This window comes from Pipistrellus hanaki (assembly GCF_964339955.1).
Source record: "Pipistrellus hanaki genome assembly, chromosome: 11".
Lineage (NCBI taxonomy): Eukaryota > Metazoa > Chordata > Mammalia > Chiroptera > Vespertilionidae > Pipistrellus > Pipistrellus hanaki.
In genome coordinates, this window is record NC_140513.1 from 70,999,190 (window position 1) to 71,015,009 (window position 15,820).

At 63.7% G+C, this 15,820-nt stretch overlaps 1 protein-coding gene across 9 annotated transcripts in view; it reads left to right on the top strand.

The window, feature by feature from the left end:
- SEMA4D (semaphorin 4D) overlaps positions 1-14,143 on the top strand; it is an 88,506-nt gene extending 74,363 nt beyond the window's left edge. For 6 of the 9 annotated variants that reach the window (XM_084899059.1, XM_084899064.1, XM_084899062.1 and 3 more), the window contains exons 14-16: positions 976-1,148; positions 1,221-1,264; positions 1,848-3,902. In XM_084899059.1, the coding sequence (XP_084755185.1) occupies positions 976-1,148; positions 1,221-1,264; positions 1,848-2,749 (1,119 nt within the window). In that variant the 3' untranslated portion in view covers positions 2,750-3,902. Of the gene's footprint in view, positions 1-975; positions 1,149-1,220; positions 1,265-1,847; positions 3,903-4,087; positions 4,295-10,879; positions 11,090-12,386; positions 12,485-13,052 lie in introns of those variants that run through there. The other 3 variants (XM_084899066.1, XM_084899065.1, XM_084899067.1) reach the window with 3 other exon arrangements.
- The last annotated feature ends 1,677 nt before the right edge of the window (positions 14,144-15,820 follow it).

The following is a 15,820-nucleotide window of genomic DNA, read 5'->3' on the forward strand; positions in this document are numbered from 1 at the left end:
CCTCAGTTCCCCCGTGTGCACAATGGGGACAGCAGACGTATGTAGAGCAGCCTGGCCTAGCCCCACACTGTGCCTCTGGCCGAGGACCTCACTTCTGTGGGTATCCCCACGCGGTGACCCCAGGGTTAATGCTGGAAACGGGGCGGCCGTGTGTCCTGTCCCCCTGGCTGCAGGTACATGCTCGCTTGAGCCGTCTCCTTCCTGCTCTGTGGCCAGCACTCAGTGTGACTGCACCCCAGCACACCCCCAGCGGCCCTCCCTGTCCAGCCCTCTGTGATTCACTCTGCCTGGCACCTGGTGGGAGTCTCCGGCCAGCTTGTGGCCAGGCCACTGCGCCCACTCCCCCTCCGCTCCAAACGGGGCCGCTGGCCTTGGTGAAAGGAGACCCAGAAGCCATCCTGGCAGCCACATGCTGCTCGGGCTGGGCGGCCCCCGGGGGACCTCCACGTTGGTGAGCGTCTGTAGTCACCCAGTGCACACAGGCGTGGGAACTGGCTCTGCTCTGCTCCTCAGTGTTGTTCAGGGGCCCGGGCCTGCATCTGAAACCAAGGCCTCCGGGCGCTGGGACGCTGATCCGTAGCTGGGGGAAGGGCGGGGGCAGATGTGGGTGGCTATGGGTCAGTCCTGTGCTCGTGGGTCTGAGGTTGTGCCCCGTGGTCTCGGGACTGTAGGGAGCCTGGTGTGGCCGGCTGGGCTCTCCCAGGGGCGCTGACGGGCGAGAGATGCGCCCTGCTGGTGGTGGGGTGACAGTGGTACCTGGATGTGAGGGGGGGTCTCGGCCGAGGCGTGTGCTCTGCGTTGGCAGGTTCTGCTCGAACCGGGCGCTTGCTCGCACTGTCACACCTGCACGCAGGTCACTGGGCGAGGGGCTGCTCCTCCAGGAAGCACTGGCCACGGGCCCCTGAGGCTGGAGGAGGTGCCGTGGCCCGCCGGGCGCTGGCTCCGGCCCGCGTCCTCATCCGTTTGCACCCACAGGGCAGACGCTTCGTCTATGCCGGCTCCAACTCGGGCGTGGTGCAGGCCCCCGTGGCCTTCTGCGGGAAGCACAGCACCTGTGAGGACTGCGTGCTGGCCCGGGACCCCTACTGCGCCTGGAGCCCGGCCCCGGCGGCCTGCGTGGCCCTGCACCAGACCGAGAGCCCCGGCAGGTACGGCGAGGGGAGGCGCGTGCAGGGCGCCCGCCGCCCGGGGCCCGCGCCCACTCTGCCCTTGTCTTGCAGGGCCCTGATCCAGGACATGGGCGGCGAGGTGTCCGCGTGCCCCGGTGAGTTGCTCGTTCTCTCTGCTCCTCAGGAATGGCTTCTCGTAACCATCTCACGGTGCTTTGGGCTGTGGCGTCTGTGCATTCTCCTTTTCTGGCAGACCCGTGGCCATCTCTGGGCCTCCTGTTGGGGGAGGGTGGGTGCGGCCCAGAGGGTGTGTGTCCCAGGGCGCTGTCTGCACACGGGGAGGATGGTCCTCCAGCCGCCATGGCCAGGCGGGGGCGTTCCCGGGGGCAGCCCGGCTGCGGCCCGGAAGGCAGGTTGGGAGGAGGCGTGCCAGGCTGCGGTGTGCGGTGGCCAGGCCGCGCCAGGCCGCGTTCAGGCGCCCCCTCCTACCCCCCCCCCCCCCCGCGTCCTCCCGGGAAGCCAGGGTGCGAGAGGGTCTCTGCTGCCAGAGGAGCCTCTGCCTCCGCCCGGGGCTGCTCTTTGCTTTTTGCTCATGCATGTCTTCATCTCCTCCGTCTGGAAGCGTCCACGTCCTCCTGTGGGTGGGACTCTCGTGTCCTCTGTGCGTGCTGGCTGTTTTGAAGAGGAGTCGTGGGAGCAGGGTTGTTGACACGGTGCACGTTTATTTTGATGTTCCAGATAAAAGTAAGGAAAGCTCCCGGCAGCATTTTTTCCAGCCTGGCGGCACCGCAGAGCTCACATGCTCCCCGAAGTCCAACCTGGCGCGGGTGGTGTGGAGGTTCCGGAGCGGCGTGCTCAGGGCCGAGGGCCCCAAGTACGGCCTGGTGGGCGGGACCCTGCTCATCTTCAACCTGTCGGAAGGGGACAGCGGGGCGTACCAGTGCCTGTCGGAGGAGAGGGTCAGGAACAAGACGGTCTCGCGGGTGACGGCCAGGCACGTGCTGGAGGTCAGGACGGAGCCCCGGGCCCCGGGGGCCTCCTCCTCGCCGGCCCCCCGCACGGAAGGTGCCGGGATCCCCCCCGACGCGTCCGCGGGGCCCGTCCGAGGCTCCTCTCCCCGGACCCCGGCGGGGCGGCTCGCCACACCCTCCGGCCCGGCGCCCACCGGCGCGTCCTGCGAGCCGAAGGCCGTCATCCACACTGTGCCCCAGGTGCAGTCGGAGAAGACCCTGTACCTCCAGGCCGGCAACGACCGCCTCCTCCTGTCCCTCTTCCTGCTCTGCTTCGTGCTCTGCCTCGGCCTCCTCGCCTACAACTGCTACAAGGGCTTCCTGCCGGGCCGCTGCCTCGGGGTGCGCTCCGCGCTGCTGGGCAAGAAGCAGCCGGCCCCCGACTTCGCCGACTGCGAGCAGAGCGTGAAGGAGACGCTGGTGGAGCCGGGCAGCTTCTCCCAGCAGAACGGGGGGCAGCCCCGGCCGGCGCCCGACACCGGCTACGAGACCGAGCAGGACACCACGGCCAGCAGGGCGCCCACCGACAGGGAGGACTCGCAGAGGATCGACGAGCTCCCGGGCAGGGACAAGCCCTTCGACGTCAAGTGCGAGCTGAAGTTCGCCGACTCGGACGCGGACGCGGACTGAGCTGCCGCGGGGTCCCGTGTCCCGTGCTGCCGGCGGCCGTCCTCGGCCACCCTCGGTCTTGTGTCTTTTCTCGTGGGGTGAACTCGTGACCTGGTTTCTCTCTGTGCTTTCGGAAAGCGGTGGGCGTCCCGCGGGGCCTCCTGGTCAGTCGGTCGGGGGGCCGGAGACGTGCCCGCAGGCGGGGCGGGGCCGGGCCGCACCCAGCGTCACCTGGGAACGCAGCCCTGAGCGGCCCGTCCGGGAGGGAAGGGTGTGGTTGGCGGAGGGGCCGGGGTCGCCTGTTGTCCGGGTCCGCACGAAGCTCTTCTTCCACCTGACTGTTGGGTTTTGCTTTGAGTTGAAGTGTTGGGTCATTTACTTTTTAAGTCGCTAAAGCAGATGTCTCAATATTTAGAAGATGCGCATCTTCTGGTTTTGTTGTACGTTAGGGTAGGCTGTGGCTTCCGTTGCTGGAGATTCTCAGGGATAAACTTACTTTTGCTAAAGCGTTCTTGCTGCTTTTCGAAATGCAGACAAGGCCGCCTCCTGAGCACAGTGACTTTTTAAACATTCCTCGCGGGAGGCGTCCTTTGGGCAGAGTTTCTTTCTGCTCCGTTTTTCTCGTTTTAAGTCTTGAAGAGGAGCAGGCGCGGAGGATTGCCCCGTGGCCCCCGCAGGGTTTTGAGCGAGGGCGGTGGCCCCCGGGAGAGCTGGGCTGGCCCGCAGCTCGGGGCTGTTTCACGGCCCCTGGCCACAGCCTCCTGTCCCGTGGAGTCCGATCATCCGAACGGCGGTTTCCTTTGGCTTCCACTCCACACCTTTCCGCGTGGCCGACCTGAGCATCCACGGCCGGAGAGAGCGGGAGGGCGGGCGCGCCCACGTGCTGGGCCGGGGCGGCCGCCGCGTCTTCAGGGCGGGCGGGCAGGCGGGCGGGCGGGCGGTTTAACAGCACGGACCTCGCGGTCCACCTCCCTGTCCACACGCCCACGCGAGGCGACGTTTCCGTGGCCGAGAGCAGTAACTGGATGTCTGTGTCCCGTGCGGACAGTGCGATAGGGTTCCACTGTGTTGGTGTAAACATTTGTGTTTTATAAGATTTACTTTGTTTTTATTTTTCTACTTTGAAATGTATACATTTGAAAAGTAACCGAATAAATGAGAAGCTTATACCTGCTGTGGGCACGTGATTTGCTGAGGCCGTGCGGGCGCAGGTGGGTCTCCCGGCCCCTCCTGGAGCAGCCTGGCGGGCAGGACCCCGTGGGCGCGTCTTTTCTAACCGTGTTTCCCGTCTCTGCATGCGGTGCTGCTCGTGACGACGCCTGCCTCAGCGCCCTCTCTTTTCTGTCCTCTGTCTCGCAGCCTCGTCTCCTATGCCCTCCCCTCCTCCGGGGTCCTCCCTGTCCTGTCTGGGCCCCGGCTCATCTTCCTCCCCCCGAAGCCCCTGGCCGGCCTCGGGCTCTGGGCCCGACGGCCGCCCACGGGTCACCTTGCTGCCGCCCCTCCTCAGCGACCAGGCCCAGCGCGTGCCCGCCATGGGCGCCTTCCACCTCTTCTGCCAGGCCACAGGTGAGTGGGTGCCCGCCGGGGGGGGGGGGGGGGGAGGGGCCCTCCGGCTGCACCTCCCGACAGCCCCGGCGAGCAGCCTCGGCGAGCCTCACGGTCAGCATGTAGCTGTGCCTCTGGACAGCCGGGCGGCCAGCCGGCTTCTCCGCAGAGACGCGTGTCAGCTGCGCGAGCCCCGCGGCAGGGTTCCGCCACCCCTGCTCGCTCTGCCCGCTGGCCCGGGAGCCGCCCGGAGAGGGGGTAGCTGTGCATCAGCCAAACTGGTCTGTGGCAGCGATGGTCAGCCTTGTCCATCTCATACATAAAACTAATGACTGAAGTTCTGTGCCACTATAAAATACTTTTCCCACTTGGACAAAAAAAAGAAAAAGACAGGTGTGATTGTGATCATTCCCACCGATGGTTGTCATTTTCTGTCTGACAAAATCAGAGAGAGGCGGTCGGTACCCTGACTCAGTGCCGCTAGCTGCCAGACTTCCGCGGCGCGTCGGCTGACATCTGGTCTGGGGTCGCTTCTGTGTCTGAAGGCAGTGTGGGTGTGAGGCATGCGGGTATTTTAGGAATTAAGCTCCGGGCCTCTGGAGTGGGGATTGTGTCAGCGACTTGCTTGATGGTGTTCACAGGTGGGAAAGACGGCCCAGCGGGCGCCCTCGGACCAGGAGGCTCACAGGCAGCATGGGGGTGGGCACAGCTCGCCACCCTGGAGCGGGTCCCAGGTCTGGGTAGTGCCTAGCAGCCCGGTCTCCCATGTGTGGGCGTCTGAATAGCCACAGAAGAGTCGTCACAGGCTGAGAGGAGGAATGAAACAAAGCCTGGTTTGTTTAGTTTTTAGATTTAAAAAAAAAAAATACGTTTTTATTGGTTTTATAGAGAGAGAAAGGGAGAGAGAAACATCGATGTGAGAGGAGCATCAGTCAGCTGCCTCCACGCCCCCTGGTTGGGATCGAGCCCACCATGAGCATGGGCCCTGACTGGGAATCGAACCGGGCCCTCATGGTGCTTGGGTGGACTCTTAGTCCACTGAGCCACACCGGCCGGCCATTCAGTTTGTGAGATTGTAAATAAACATGAAGCCACTAAGAATGTCAGGCTGCCGCCTGTGTCCCGCTGGGTGGGCACCCAAGCCTTGGCTTACCCTCCCTCTGCTCGGGGCCAGCCCATGGCCGCTGGCGCTCTGCGCAGGCCAGGAGGTGGGCAGGGGAAGTTGCCTGAGAGCCAGAGGTGGTGGAGCCAGACCACGGGGGGTCCACGTGACCCGGTCTGCCCCATGCGAGGCCAGGCCTGCGAGCTGCCCCGGCCGCTCCCGCAGTGACTCCCTGGAGGCTGCGGGAACCGCTCCCGCCCTCAGCCCGTCCCCACAGGCGCAGGGGGAAGGGGAAGACGGTGACCTGGGAGGACAGACACAGGTGAGCATGGAGCCACGCACTTCCACGGGCGAGCACTCGGCGTGTCACATGTTTGCTGGTGTGTACACACGTGGTCGTGCACAGCCTCTGGGCGAGGAGAGGAGGGGCCCTGGGAGCGCAGATTGCGAGACGGCTCAGAACAGAAGCCCTCTGGTGTTTCAGACGTGCGTGTTGGGAGTTTAGTGCAGAGCTAGGGAGGGGCTGGGGCCGAGGGAGGGAACGGCCCCTGGACAGCCGACGCGGAGAGGGAGGCTCACCCAGGCAGCCCTCGCTCCCGCGGGCCGTCCCGCACTGGGCTCGGGCTGCCGAGGGGTCCGGGAGCCGCTCCCACCCTGCCAGCCCCTCCTGGGCAGGACCTGGGGGGCCGTGGTGCACAGCGGGAGGAGCTGAGGGGTGGCACCGGGCACCATGACCAGGGAGCCGAGGCCCCGCTCCCTGTGCTCCAGTGGGGCACTGTTCGCTCAGAGGCGCGTGCCCACCTGGGCTCCCTTGTTTCCCGCGCCACACCTGAGGCAGGGCATCCTGGATGGACCGCCTTCCCGGGAGCTGGCCGTGTCCTGTCCACCTGGAGGGGGTGCTTGTTAGGTTCTATTCAGGATCAAACCACACATCTCTCACACTCACACACATACCCCCTACACACCACACACACGCATGCAATAAACATTGTACGCATCTCACATACACAAGCCACACACGCACACACCACACATGTGTGCGCCATAAACACTGCACACATCTCATGCATATTCCACACATATACACACCACGCATACTACACACGCCATAAACACTGCACACATCTCACACACACACCCCATACACATACACATGCCACACATACTGCACACAACACACACATGCCATAAACACTGCATATGCCACACACACCACACATACTACACACGTCACACATATACCACAAACATGCACCATAGTCACACATGCCACACAAATATACAATACACTCACATATCACACACGCAGTGCACACATCACATGCATTGTTACATCCCACATACACGTGTCGTGTACATGTATGCATGCCACGCTATACACACTGTGTACATCTCACACACACACATTAGGTAGCATTTTACATGCAGGTGTGGAGGCCCTCTATGTATTAACCACGGTGTCAGCATCGGAGCCTTTAGCCACACGGTCAGAGGGCAGCAGGAAGGCGGGGCTCATGAGGGGACTTCCTGGTCCCCAAGCTCTGGTGGAGGTGGTGTGTGTGCTGGGGCTCCTGGAAGGCCCAGGCTGAGCTGTGGGGGTAGTTGGCTCATGAGTTGGCGAGTCAGCCCTCCACCTTGCTGGCTGGCTGGGTGGGTGTCCCACCACCTGGCTGGCCTTGGTGCTGAGCGAGCCTGATGGGGTGGCTCTCCCAGAAGCGCTCTCGTCTCTGGAGTGATGATCCACATTCCTAATGGCAAAGCGGGTGACCCGGGTCCCTGGAGGCCTCCTGCCATCTCAGCGTCACCCCCAGGAGGTCCCCCACGGAGCTGGGGCCGGCAGGCGCCCACCGCACCCTCACAGGTGGGCTCGGGCCCCGGGAGCTCGGACCTGGGTGTGCTCTCAGCGGGTCCCAGGCAGCGTGGTGACGGGCTCGAGACACTCCGAGGCGGTGAGCAGTGCAGCCAGGGCACTGGAGACCGAGAGCCTTCCCTTCCCGCGGGGCTGCGACCTCTGGCCTCTGGGCTCCGGGGCCTGCAGGGAGTGTGTGGGGTCCACATGGGGGTCCAGGGTGCACGCAGCCCTGTGCTCTGAGTGCCCTCCAGGGGGTGCTGGCAGGGCCCTGGGCACGGGAATGGGAGGTGGCTAGCTCGCTGGCCGCTGGCCTCGGGGTCAGAGTGGACCACGTGCACAGGCCCCTGAGGACTTGCTGCCGGGCGGCCCCTGGGGGATGGCCCAGCACTGAGTGGCTCTCATCGCATCCCCTCCATTCAGGCTCTCGGGCCCCCAACCTCCAGGATGGTGTCCCCTCCTCAGGGAGAGGCATGGCTCCCAGGCTCTGGTTTTGTCAAAAAGAATCAGCTCCAGCCGTAACCGGTTTGGCTCAGTGGTAGAGCGTCGGTCTGCGGACTGAAGGGTCCCAGGTTCGATTCCGGTCAAGCGCATGTACATTGGTTTCAGGCACATATCCGGTGGGGGGTGTGCAGGAGGCAGCTGGTCAGTGTTTCTCTCTATCCCTAATTCTCTATCCCTCTCCCTTTCTCTCTGTGAAACATCAATAAAATATAAAAAAATACAAAAGAATCAGCTCTGACCCACTGCTCTCCTCAGACAATGGGAGAGCGGGGGAGCCGGGGCAGGAAGGCCCTGGCCCTGAGGGCTGGAGACGGCCAGCTCCACCCCCGCGGCCGCTCCGGAGCCGGGGCCCCGCACGCTGAGCTTCCAGGGAGCGGCCCTGTGGCCACGTGGTTCGGGCGCCTGGGTCCCCACCGTGTCCCGGGGTGGGGCCTGCTGACCGTTCTAACCTCACTTTCCCTCTCTCTCTGATTTCCTCTGCATTCAGAATGAGTTGGATAGTTTTTAAAGAATAAATGGACCGTAAGTACTTCGCTAACCTGTCAGTGTCTTGCTGCGATTACCACAGTTACAGACTGTCCAGTGGGCTCAGGGGGCTCGCACTGTCCACACCCAGGGCGGGGCTGGGAGTCTGCGCCTCGCCCGTGCGGCTGGGCGCTGAGTCCGCTCAGCCACCACTGCCTCGCCGGCGCTGCTCCGCGGAGCCTTCCGGAAGCTGCTGCCCCATCCTGTCAGCAGGCAGTGCTGGGAGTGAGGAAGGAGACGGGCCTTTAGAACTGACTCCAGTGTCCATAGTCTCTCGACCGCAGCGCCTCACGAGAATCAGTCCCTGAAGTTACCCCCCACGGTGCCCGGCGGCCGGGGGCCGGCAGCGGGCTGGGCGGCCGCCGTGGGACGGGTCTGTGCTGTCCCGTGTGAGCATGAGCGTGTGCGGGGGCAGCAAGTGCATGCGGTCCACCCGTGCGTGCGCACGATGCGCGTGTGCGGAGAGAGCTGCCTGTAGGCAGAGAACAAACCACACACAGCTACAGGGCCGGAGTCAAGCCTTGAGGGTCCAGCACGGAGCATACGCCCGGGGCTGCCCGTGGCGACGGCCAGGGCCACGCATAGGACTTGGTTGCATCCAGAATTTCCCTCCGAGTCAGCACATCTCTTTTTCCTCTATCACATTTTATTTTTATTATAAAAGCATTGTTTGTTTTTTTGCTGTGAATTTAGAAACTCTGGGAAAGCATAAAGAGCAAAATCTAAATGACCTAAAATTAAACCATCCAGAGGTGGCCACAGGCAGCATTAGAGCACTTTTAGGCCTTTTCTCTGTGCATGTGTGAGAATGTGTCTACACACATGTACATGCACACGTTTACCCTTTCATGTACATGTGTGCACACACACAAGCACATGTATTCTTTCATTGAACATCTTGTCAGTTTGCCTCTGTTGCTAAATCGATTTCTTAAGTGTGATTCCTCGGCACGGATGGCCCCCTGGCGGCGCTTCCCAGCGTCCCGCTCACAGGCACACGCCTTCCTCCCCCCGCGGCCCGGCATCGTCTCGGAATCGCTCCCAGGAGTGCCTGGCCGGCTCTGCCTGCCGGGAGGAAGTCTGAGCCTGTCCCTGGAGGATTGCTGAGGAAGGGACTGGCCTGTGGAGCTGGGGAGCCATCGGAAGGAATCTCGGTTAGAATAGAAGTCCCCCTCTTTCTAACGGCCCAGCACCTGCTGGTCTCTGCCCCCCACCCCACCCTCCCGATACAGTGCGCGCCCCTGGCCCGTGTGTGGCGGGGACGCTCCCACACGCCCGCGCGCACACACGCCCGTACACTCACGCCCGCACGCCTGCTGCCGTCTGTGCTGGCAGGTTGGTCCTCAGCTCGGATGTGTCTGCCCAGGGCTCTCTGGCCACCGCAGGCAGGCGCGGCCCTCCCTCTGCTGGCCGCCCTGCATGAAGCGGTTTATTCCACCCTGTCCAGGTCGGTGGGAAGAACCTGGCCTTTGAAAGCAGAGTCTCAGGTAGTGGGGTGGTCACGCTGGCAGCGCTGGGCTGGGTGGTCCCGCAGCCCACCCACCTGCAGGGTGTCCCTGGTCCATGCTTCGGGTGCCTGGGGCCCAGGCAGAGTGAGGGAGCAGCAGGGTGCACAGCGCAGCCTGGCCCGGCCCTGGTGCCGTGACAGGAGCAGCAGGGACAGGCCGCAGGAGTCCGGCCCGTCGCTCCCCTCGCTGTGCTGCCTGCTCCAGGTCTGCACCGCGGCGGGGCCATGCTGGCTCTCCCGGGCACAGTCCCTGGGGTCCTGGCCCAGTGGCCTGCGGCAGGGAGCAGGGTCCCCCCTCCACACAGCCCGCGGCCCGGGCTCATCTGCTCTTTGGGGAGAGGAGGTGGCTGGGCTGCTCCGGCGCTGGGCAGAGCCGGTCCTGCTTCAGGCTCTCTGCCCCTGCCTTCCCGCTCACCATCCTCCCTCAGCACCACTGGACATCTGCCCCTGGGCCCGCCCAAGGCAGGGAGACTGGGAGCTAAGTCCCTGACCAGCAGCGAGGGCCAGGGTGGGAGAAAGGCCCGTTCTCCACTGCCCTCGAGTCCTCCAGGCCCTCGGTGGCCTCAGCCCCTCCCGGCGCCCCAGGAGCTCCTGGGCAGCTGCTCCCACTCCCTCCTCAGGCCCAGCCAGGCCCTGGGAGGGCAGGCTCTGGGCTTTGTGGCGGGGACAGGGTGTGGCCTGAGGAGGCCCCTTTGGCAACAGGGCTGGGGGGAGGGGGAGCGCAGGGTGAAAGTTCCCAGGCCCAGAACCCCCTGTTCGGAACAGACGCCGCCCTGTGCCACACCCCGCACTGCCCCGGGCTCACAGCCGGGAGAAGGGGCGGCCCTGATGGCCGAGGCCGCGCTCTGGGGACACGCTGTACAGGTGCATCTGAGAAGGACGTCTGGGGGCTGAGCAGCAGGGCCCCTGGGCAGAGGGCACGGCCTGTTCCTTCGGGGTCACGGGGACCACAGGGCCTGCCCTGCACCCTGCTCCAGGCCAGGTTGGGGCTGAGCGGCCCGCTGTCCTCACTCAGTGCGGCTGGGACTGCAGAGCCTGGCCTGAGCAGCCCGACCCTCCCCGCCCCAGGCCGGCCCTGGGCCCTGGGTCCCGGACACGGAGCTGGCTGTGTGCCCCCAGGTCCCGCGGACGCGCATGTTGTCTGGGAGAAGAACGGGCGGGAGCTGGAGGTGTGTGTGCCCGTGCAGACCCTCGCGCTGCCTGGCGGCGGGGCCCACGTGCTCAGCTGGCTGCAGGACGCCGTGCGGGAGAGCACCGAGTACCGCTGCTCCGTCCGCTCCTGGGCCGGGAGCCAGGCCTCCGGCGTGCGGGTCGCCGTGCTGGAGCCCGGTAAGCCCCCGCCCCGCGGCTCTCCTGGGCGGTGCCTCCCTCACGGCACCGTGTCTGCCCCGGCCTGGCGCTGCCTTCCAGCCCGGCTTTCCCAGGAACGATGAGAGTCCGTTTTCACGGCGCCCCCAGCCCCCTCGGAGTGTGGCGTTCCCGGAGGCCGAGCCCAGGCGGCCCTTCCTGTACTTCGGTTTCCCGCGCGGACTGTGCTGAGCTCCGCCAGCGCGGGTCTGACCGTCACTTCCACACCGGGCTCTGCGGTGTTTGCAGTCCCTGCCCCGCAGTCACACGGGGTCGTCCTCCGCCTCCCGGACTGCTCCAGGGCCCAGGGCGACTGGGCTCCCCTCCAACGGCCCTGTCTGGCCCTGTCCGGCCCGGGCACTGCGGGGTCCGGCTGCCCTCAGCCACCAGGAGCGTGTCTGCAGAGCCCGTGCTGTCCCGTGGCCACGCCGAGTTTGGCAGGCAGGCATTCTGTCTAAGACACGCGTGGGAGAGAGCTCACAGGCACAGCCCGAGGAGCTGGCGGTCTCCCCGTGCCTTCCTGCGTGTGCGGGAGGCGGGCAGGCGTGTGCTGGACGCTCCTGCGTGTGCGGGAGACGGGCAGGCGTGTGCTAGAGGCTCCTGCGTGTGCGGGAGGCGGGCAGGCGTGTGCGGGAGGCGGGCAGGCGTGTGTGGGTGGGGGACAGCTCCGTGTGCGGTGTGTCCCTCCTGCTGTGCGGGAGGCGGCCTGCAGCTCGGAGTCCAGGGCGTAGGGCGCGCCCGGCCCTCCAGTCTGCTCGGGGGTGAGCTCCGCTCCTGCCAGAGGCTCGGGTTCTCGGGCCGTTTCTGAAACCGGCGGCGTGTTGTCCAAAGCAGCGACGCAGCCCGTGTTCGTTTGCGAGGAGCGCCGGCTCCGGGCGGTGCTCTGCCAGCCACTGTCGCTGCTGCACCCTCAGGCCCAGCCCTGGCGGCCGCACAGCCGCCCCGGCGATGTCCGTCCTGCCCCTCCTGCGGGGCAGCGCGGCTCAGTTGAGCTGGCTTCGGGGCCGAACCCTCCTCCCCGGCCCACCGCCCCGGGCCCAGTCTCTCCTCGTCCCAAGGGGTGTGGGCGGTGAGCCGCGCTGCCTGTGCAGTGCCGGTGAGGGGGGCAGGCCGTGCACGGGGCTGGTGGCCTGGGAAGGTGGCGATACTGGCTGAAGAAGCTCCCAGGGCAGGAAGGTGGGGCCTCGGGGGTGAAGGCCTACCCAGGCCACTGGCTTCAGGCTGCTCCGTCAGCAGCGGGCCTGCCCAGCCGAGCCCTGGAGCCCCTTCTCTCTTGCAGAGGTGACCCCCCAGGAGAAGTGGACCAGAGAGCTGGCCACCTGGAGGGCTGTGGCCGGGGAGCACGGCCGCCTGATGCAGAGCTGGAGGAAGGCGTGGGTACGTGGTTGGGGCCCGCTCTGCCTGGGGTGGGGCCCTCACAGGAGACTGAAGTCAGGCGGACCGGAGGACGTGGTGCAGAGGCCTCTGGTTGGCCGTGCCCCGTGCCACCCCCACCTCCCGGGCAGGTGGGATGTCGGGTGCTGGCCAGAGCAGGCGGGCAGGCGTGTGCGGGCGGCTCCTGGGTGTGCGGAAGGTGGGCAGGCGTGTGTAGGAGGCTGGGGTCTGCTGGGCGGACCCCTCCCAGCGCCCGGACGGCAGACAGGCATTCCGAGGCTGGCCCTGCAAGACCCCAGTGGCGGCCTGGCCCTTCCTGGCCCCACCTCAGGGCCAGACCTGATGGATCCCAGAGCAGAGCCGTCAGCTGTGAGTTCAAACCCCAGCTCTCACGGTGCCCTGGGTTAAAGCTGCCCAGTCCCTCCTTGCTGCCCGCAGGCTGCTTCCCCGCAGGGTCCCTCCTAGCCCAGGGGGAGCACACAGGACAGGAGACTGAGACTGTCTGTGGGGAAGGGAGTGAGGGACGTGAGGCCGCTGTTCTGCCAGGAATTCAAAGATGTTCTTCTTCCAGGAGAGCTGTAACAAGGACACCTTTTAGCCACCAGGGGGCAGTGCCGCCCGGTGCCACCGCCTGGCCCGTGGAGAGGCCCTGGGCCGCGGCTGTCACCTCGCCTGCTCCCTGCAGGGGCACCGGAGCGGAAGAGCCCGGCGGGAGGAGTGTGCGCAGCCGGATTCCTTTTTACCCAGGTGCTCACCTGGACAGAGGGCTATGGCAGAAGCAGGAGACCGGGCCGAACGGCTGCCAAGAGAAACTGGTGAAGAGCAGCATGTGGCCTGGCCGGCGTGGCTCAGCGGTTGACCTATGAACCAGGAGGCCACGGTTCAATTCCCAGTCAGGGCTCAGGCCCAGGTTACAGGCTTGATCCCCAGTGTGGGGCCTGCAGGCGGCAGCCGATACATGCCTCTCATCATTGGTGTTTCTCTCTCTCCCTCTCCCTTCCTCTCTGAAACCCATAAAAATATATGTTTAAAACAAAGACAGCGGCAGCAGCAAGTGACGGCTCTCCCAGCTCTCCCTCCCTCGTGACCTGAGTCACCCGATGCAGGCGGCCCACAAGGAGGCTGGGCAGCACAGCCCCTCCTGCCGGCACAGGCCTGCGTCCCCCTCCCGCCAGCCCCTCGCCCAGGGGAAGGCGGCCTTCACCTCAGTGTCGCCGAGGCCCCGAGGCCGCCTGGGACAGGCGGTGCCGTCCTCCCTGAGCTCGGGAGGTTTCCCTGAGGCTCCGCGTGCCAGTGCAGCGGCCGGTGTGGGGTCTCCGGGCGTGTGCTTCCTGCACGGCGGGAGCTGGGACCCTCCGCGCACAGAGGTGAGGGCTCAGGCCCGCTCGGCCTGCAGCCGCGGGCTCGGGGAGGAGGACAGTGCCGCCGGCGTGCCGCCTGAGAGAGCCAGCCGGAAGCAAGCCCGCGCTCGTCCCCCGTGGCGGCGGCTCCCCCAGGAAACGGCTCCCCGCCAGGGAGCTGGTGATCTGCATTTCCTAACCCCCCTCGCCACCAGCCCCCAGCCCACCTGGCAGCCATCCATTTGCTCTCTGTAACTATGCGTTTGTTTGGTTTGTTCATTTATTTTTATTTTAGATTCCACATAGAAATGAAATCACATGGTATCTGTCTTTGTCTGACTTATTTCACTTAGCACAATAACCTGTAGGTCTGTCCATGTTGTTGAAAATGGCAAGATTTCATTCTTTTCTTTAAACGTCAGATTTATTAAGGTATAATTTACACACAGTAAAGTACAACTGGAGGAGTTTTAACAAATGCACGGTGTTCAGCCATCACCAGACTGGATAAAATACTCCATCACTCCAAGGCCCATCAGGCCACTCGCTGGCAGGCTCCCTCCAGGCACTGTGGCCCCCAGCCCGGCACAGCCCCAGCCCGGCACAGCCCCAGCCCGGCACAGCCCCAGCCCGGCACAGCCCCAGCCCGGCACAGCGGCCCCCAGCCCGGCACAGCCCCAGCCCGGCGCAGCCCCAGCCCGGCGCAGCCCCAGCCCGGCACAGCCCCAGCCCGGCACAGCCCCAGCCCGGGACCTGGGCTCAGCCCTCTAACCCAGCAAACAGATGCAGCGGGAACGGGCTGTGATGAAGCCCGGTGGGGAGGAGCCGGCAGGGGACCCGGTGGCCAGGTCCTGGGAGACTTTAAAGGGCCCGTTTCCCGGCTGCTGCTTTTCCACTTTCTTGGTTGAATCCAATATCCATGGGATTTAAGCCATTTCATCCTTTAAGGGAATAAGTTCCAAATAAGGCTGTTTATATGGAGGGGGAAAAAATGTTTTGCACAAACATACTCCTATCACAAGTCTAGTAAATGTCTGATTCTTATAAATGATTTCCTAGGCCCTTGGTCAGCAAACTGGCTCGCGAGCCACATACGGCTCTTTGGCCCCTTGAGTGTGGCTCTTCCACAAAATACCACAGCCTGGGTGAGTCTATTTGGAAGAAGTGGCTTTAGAAGACGTTTAAATTTAAAAAATTTGGCTCTCACGAGAAATTTCAATCGTTGTCCTGTTGATATTTGGCTCTGCTGACTAATGAGTTTGCCGACAACTGCCCTAGGCTAAAGAAACACTGCCCTGTAACAATGCTAGTCTTGTAAAGCCCACACACTTTGAGTACTTTAAGCTTCTGAAAAAGTGTTAGTTTTGCTAACAAAAATGACAAAATAATGAAATATACAGAATATGTTCTGTTCTCCTCTATTCATTTCTTGAGTTAAAATAATACAGCCCTGGCCAGGTAGCTCAGGTTACAGCATCATCATGATATGCCAAGGCCACAGTTCAATCCCCAGTTGCCTGGACTGACTAGCAGACCTTGAGCGACGGACGAACAGATCACTCTGTGAAAGAGAAGGCTAAGGGGCTGTTTTGCTTTCGGAACAAAGGTGCCTCGATAGCCTGCCTCCTTAGGCTGTCATTATCTGTGGGATACGATCGGCAGGGTAAGCATCCTTGAGAAGACACGTGTCCTTTCAGCAAGGACATTTCCAAATCTAAACAAACATTCTAGCGAAACACACGAGGGGCCCGTGCTTGTTTGGAAAAGCCAAGGCAGGAGCTGCCGCCTTCGGCAAGGTCCCGCAGAGGCCTCTGACCTTTCAGAGATTCCTCCTCACAGGCTTTCCAGCCAAGTCCCATGCTCCCCACACCCAGTCAGGGCACGTGCAAGAGTCAACCAGTGAATGCATAAAGTGAAGCAACAAATCCATTTCTCTCTTCTTCTCTATAAAACCAATAAATTTATTTTTTTCATTTTAAATAATAAAAAACATCATAAA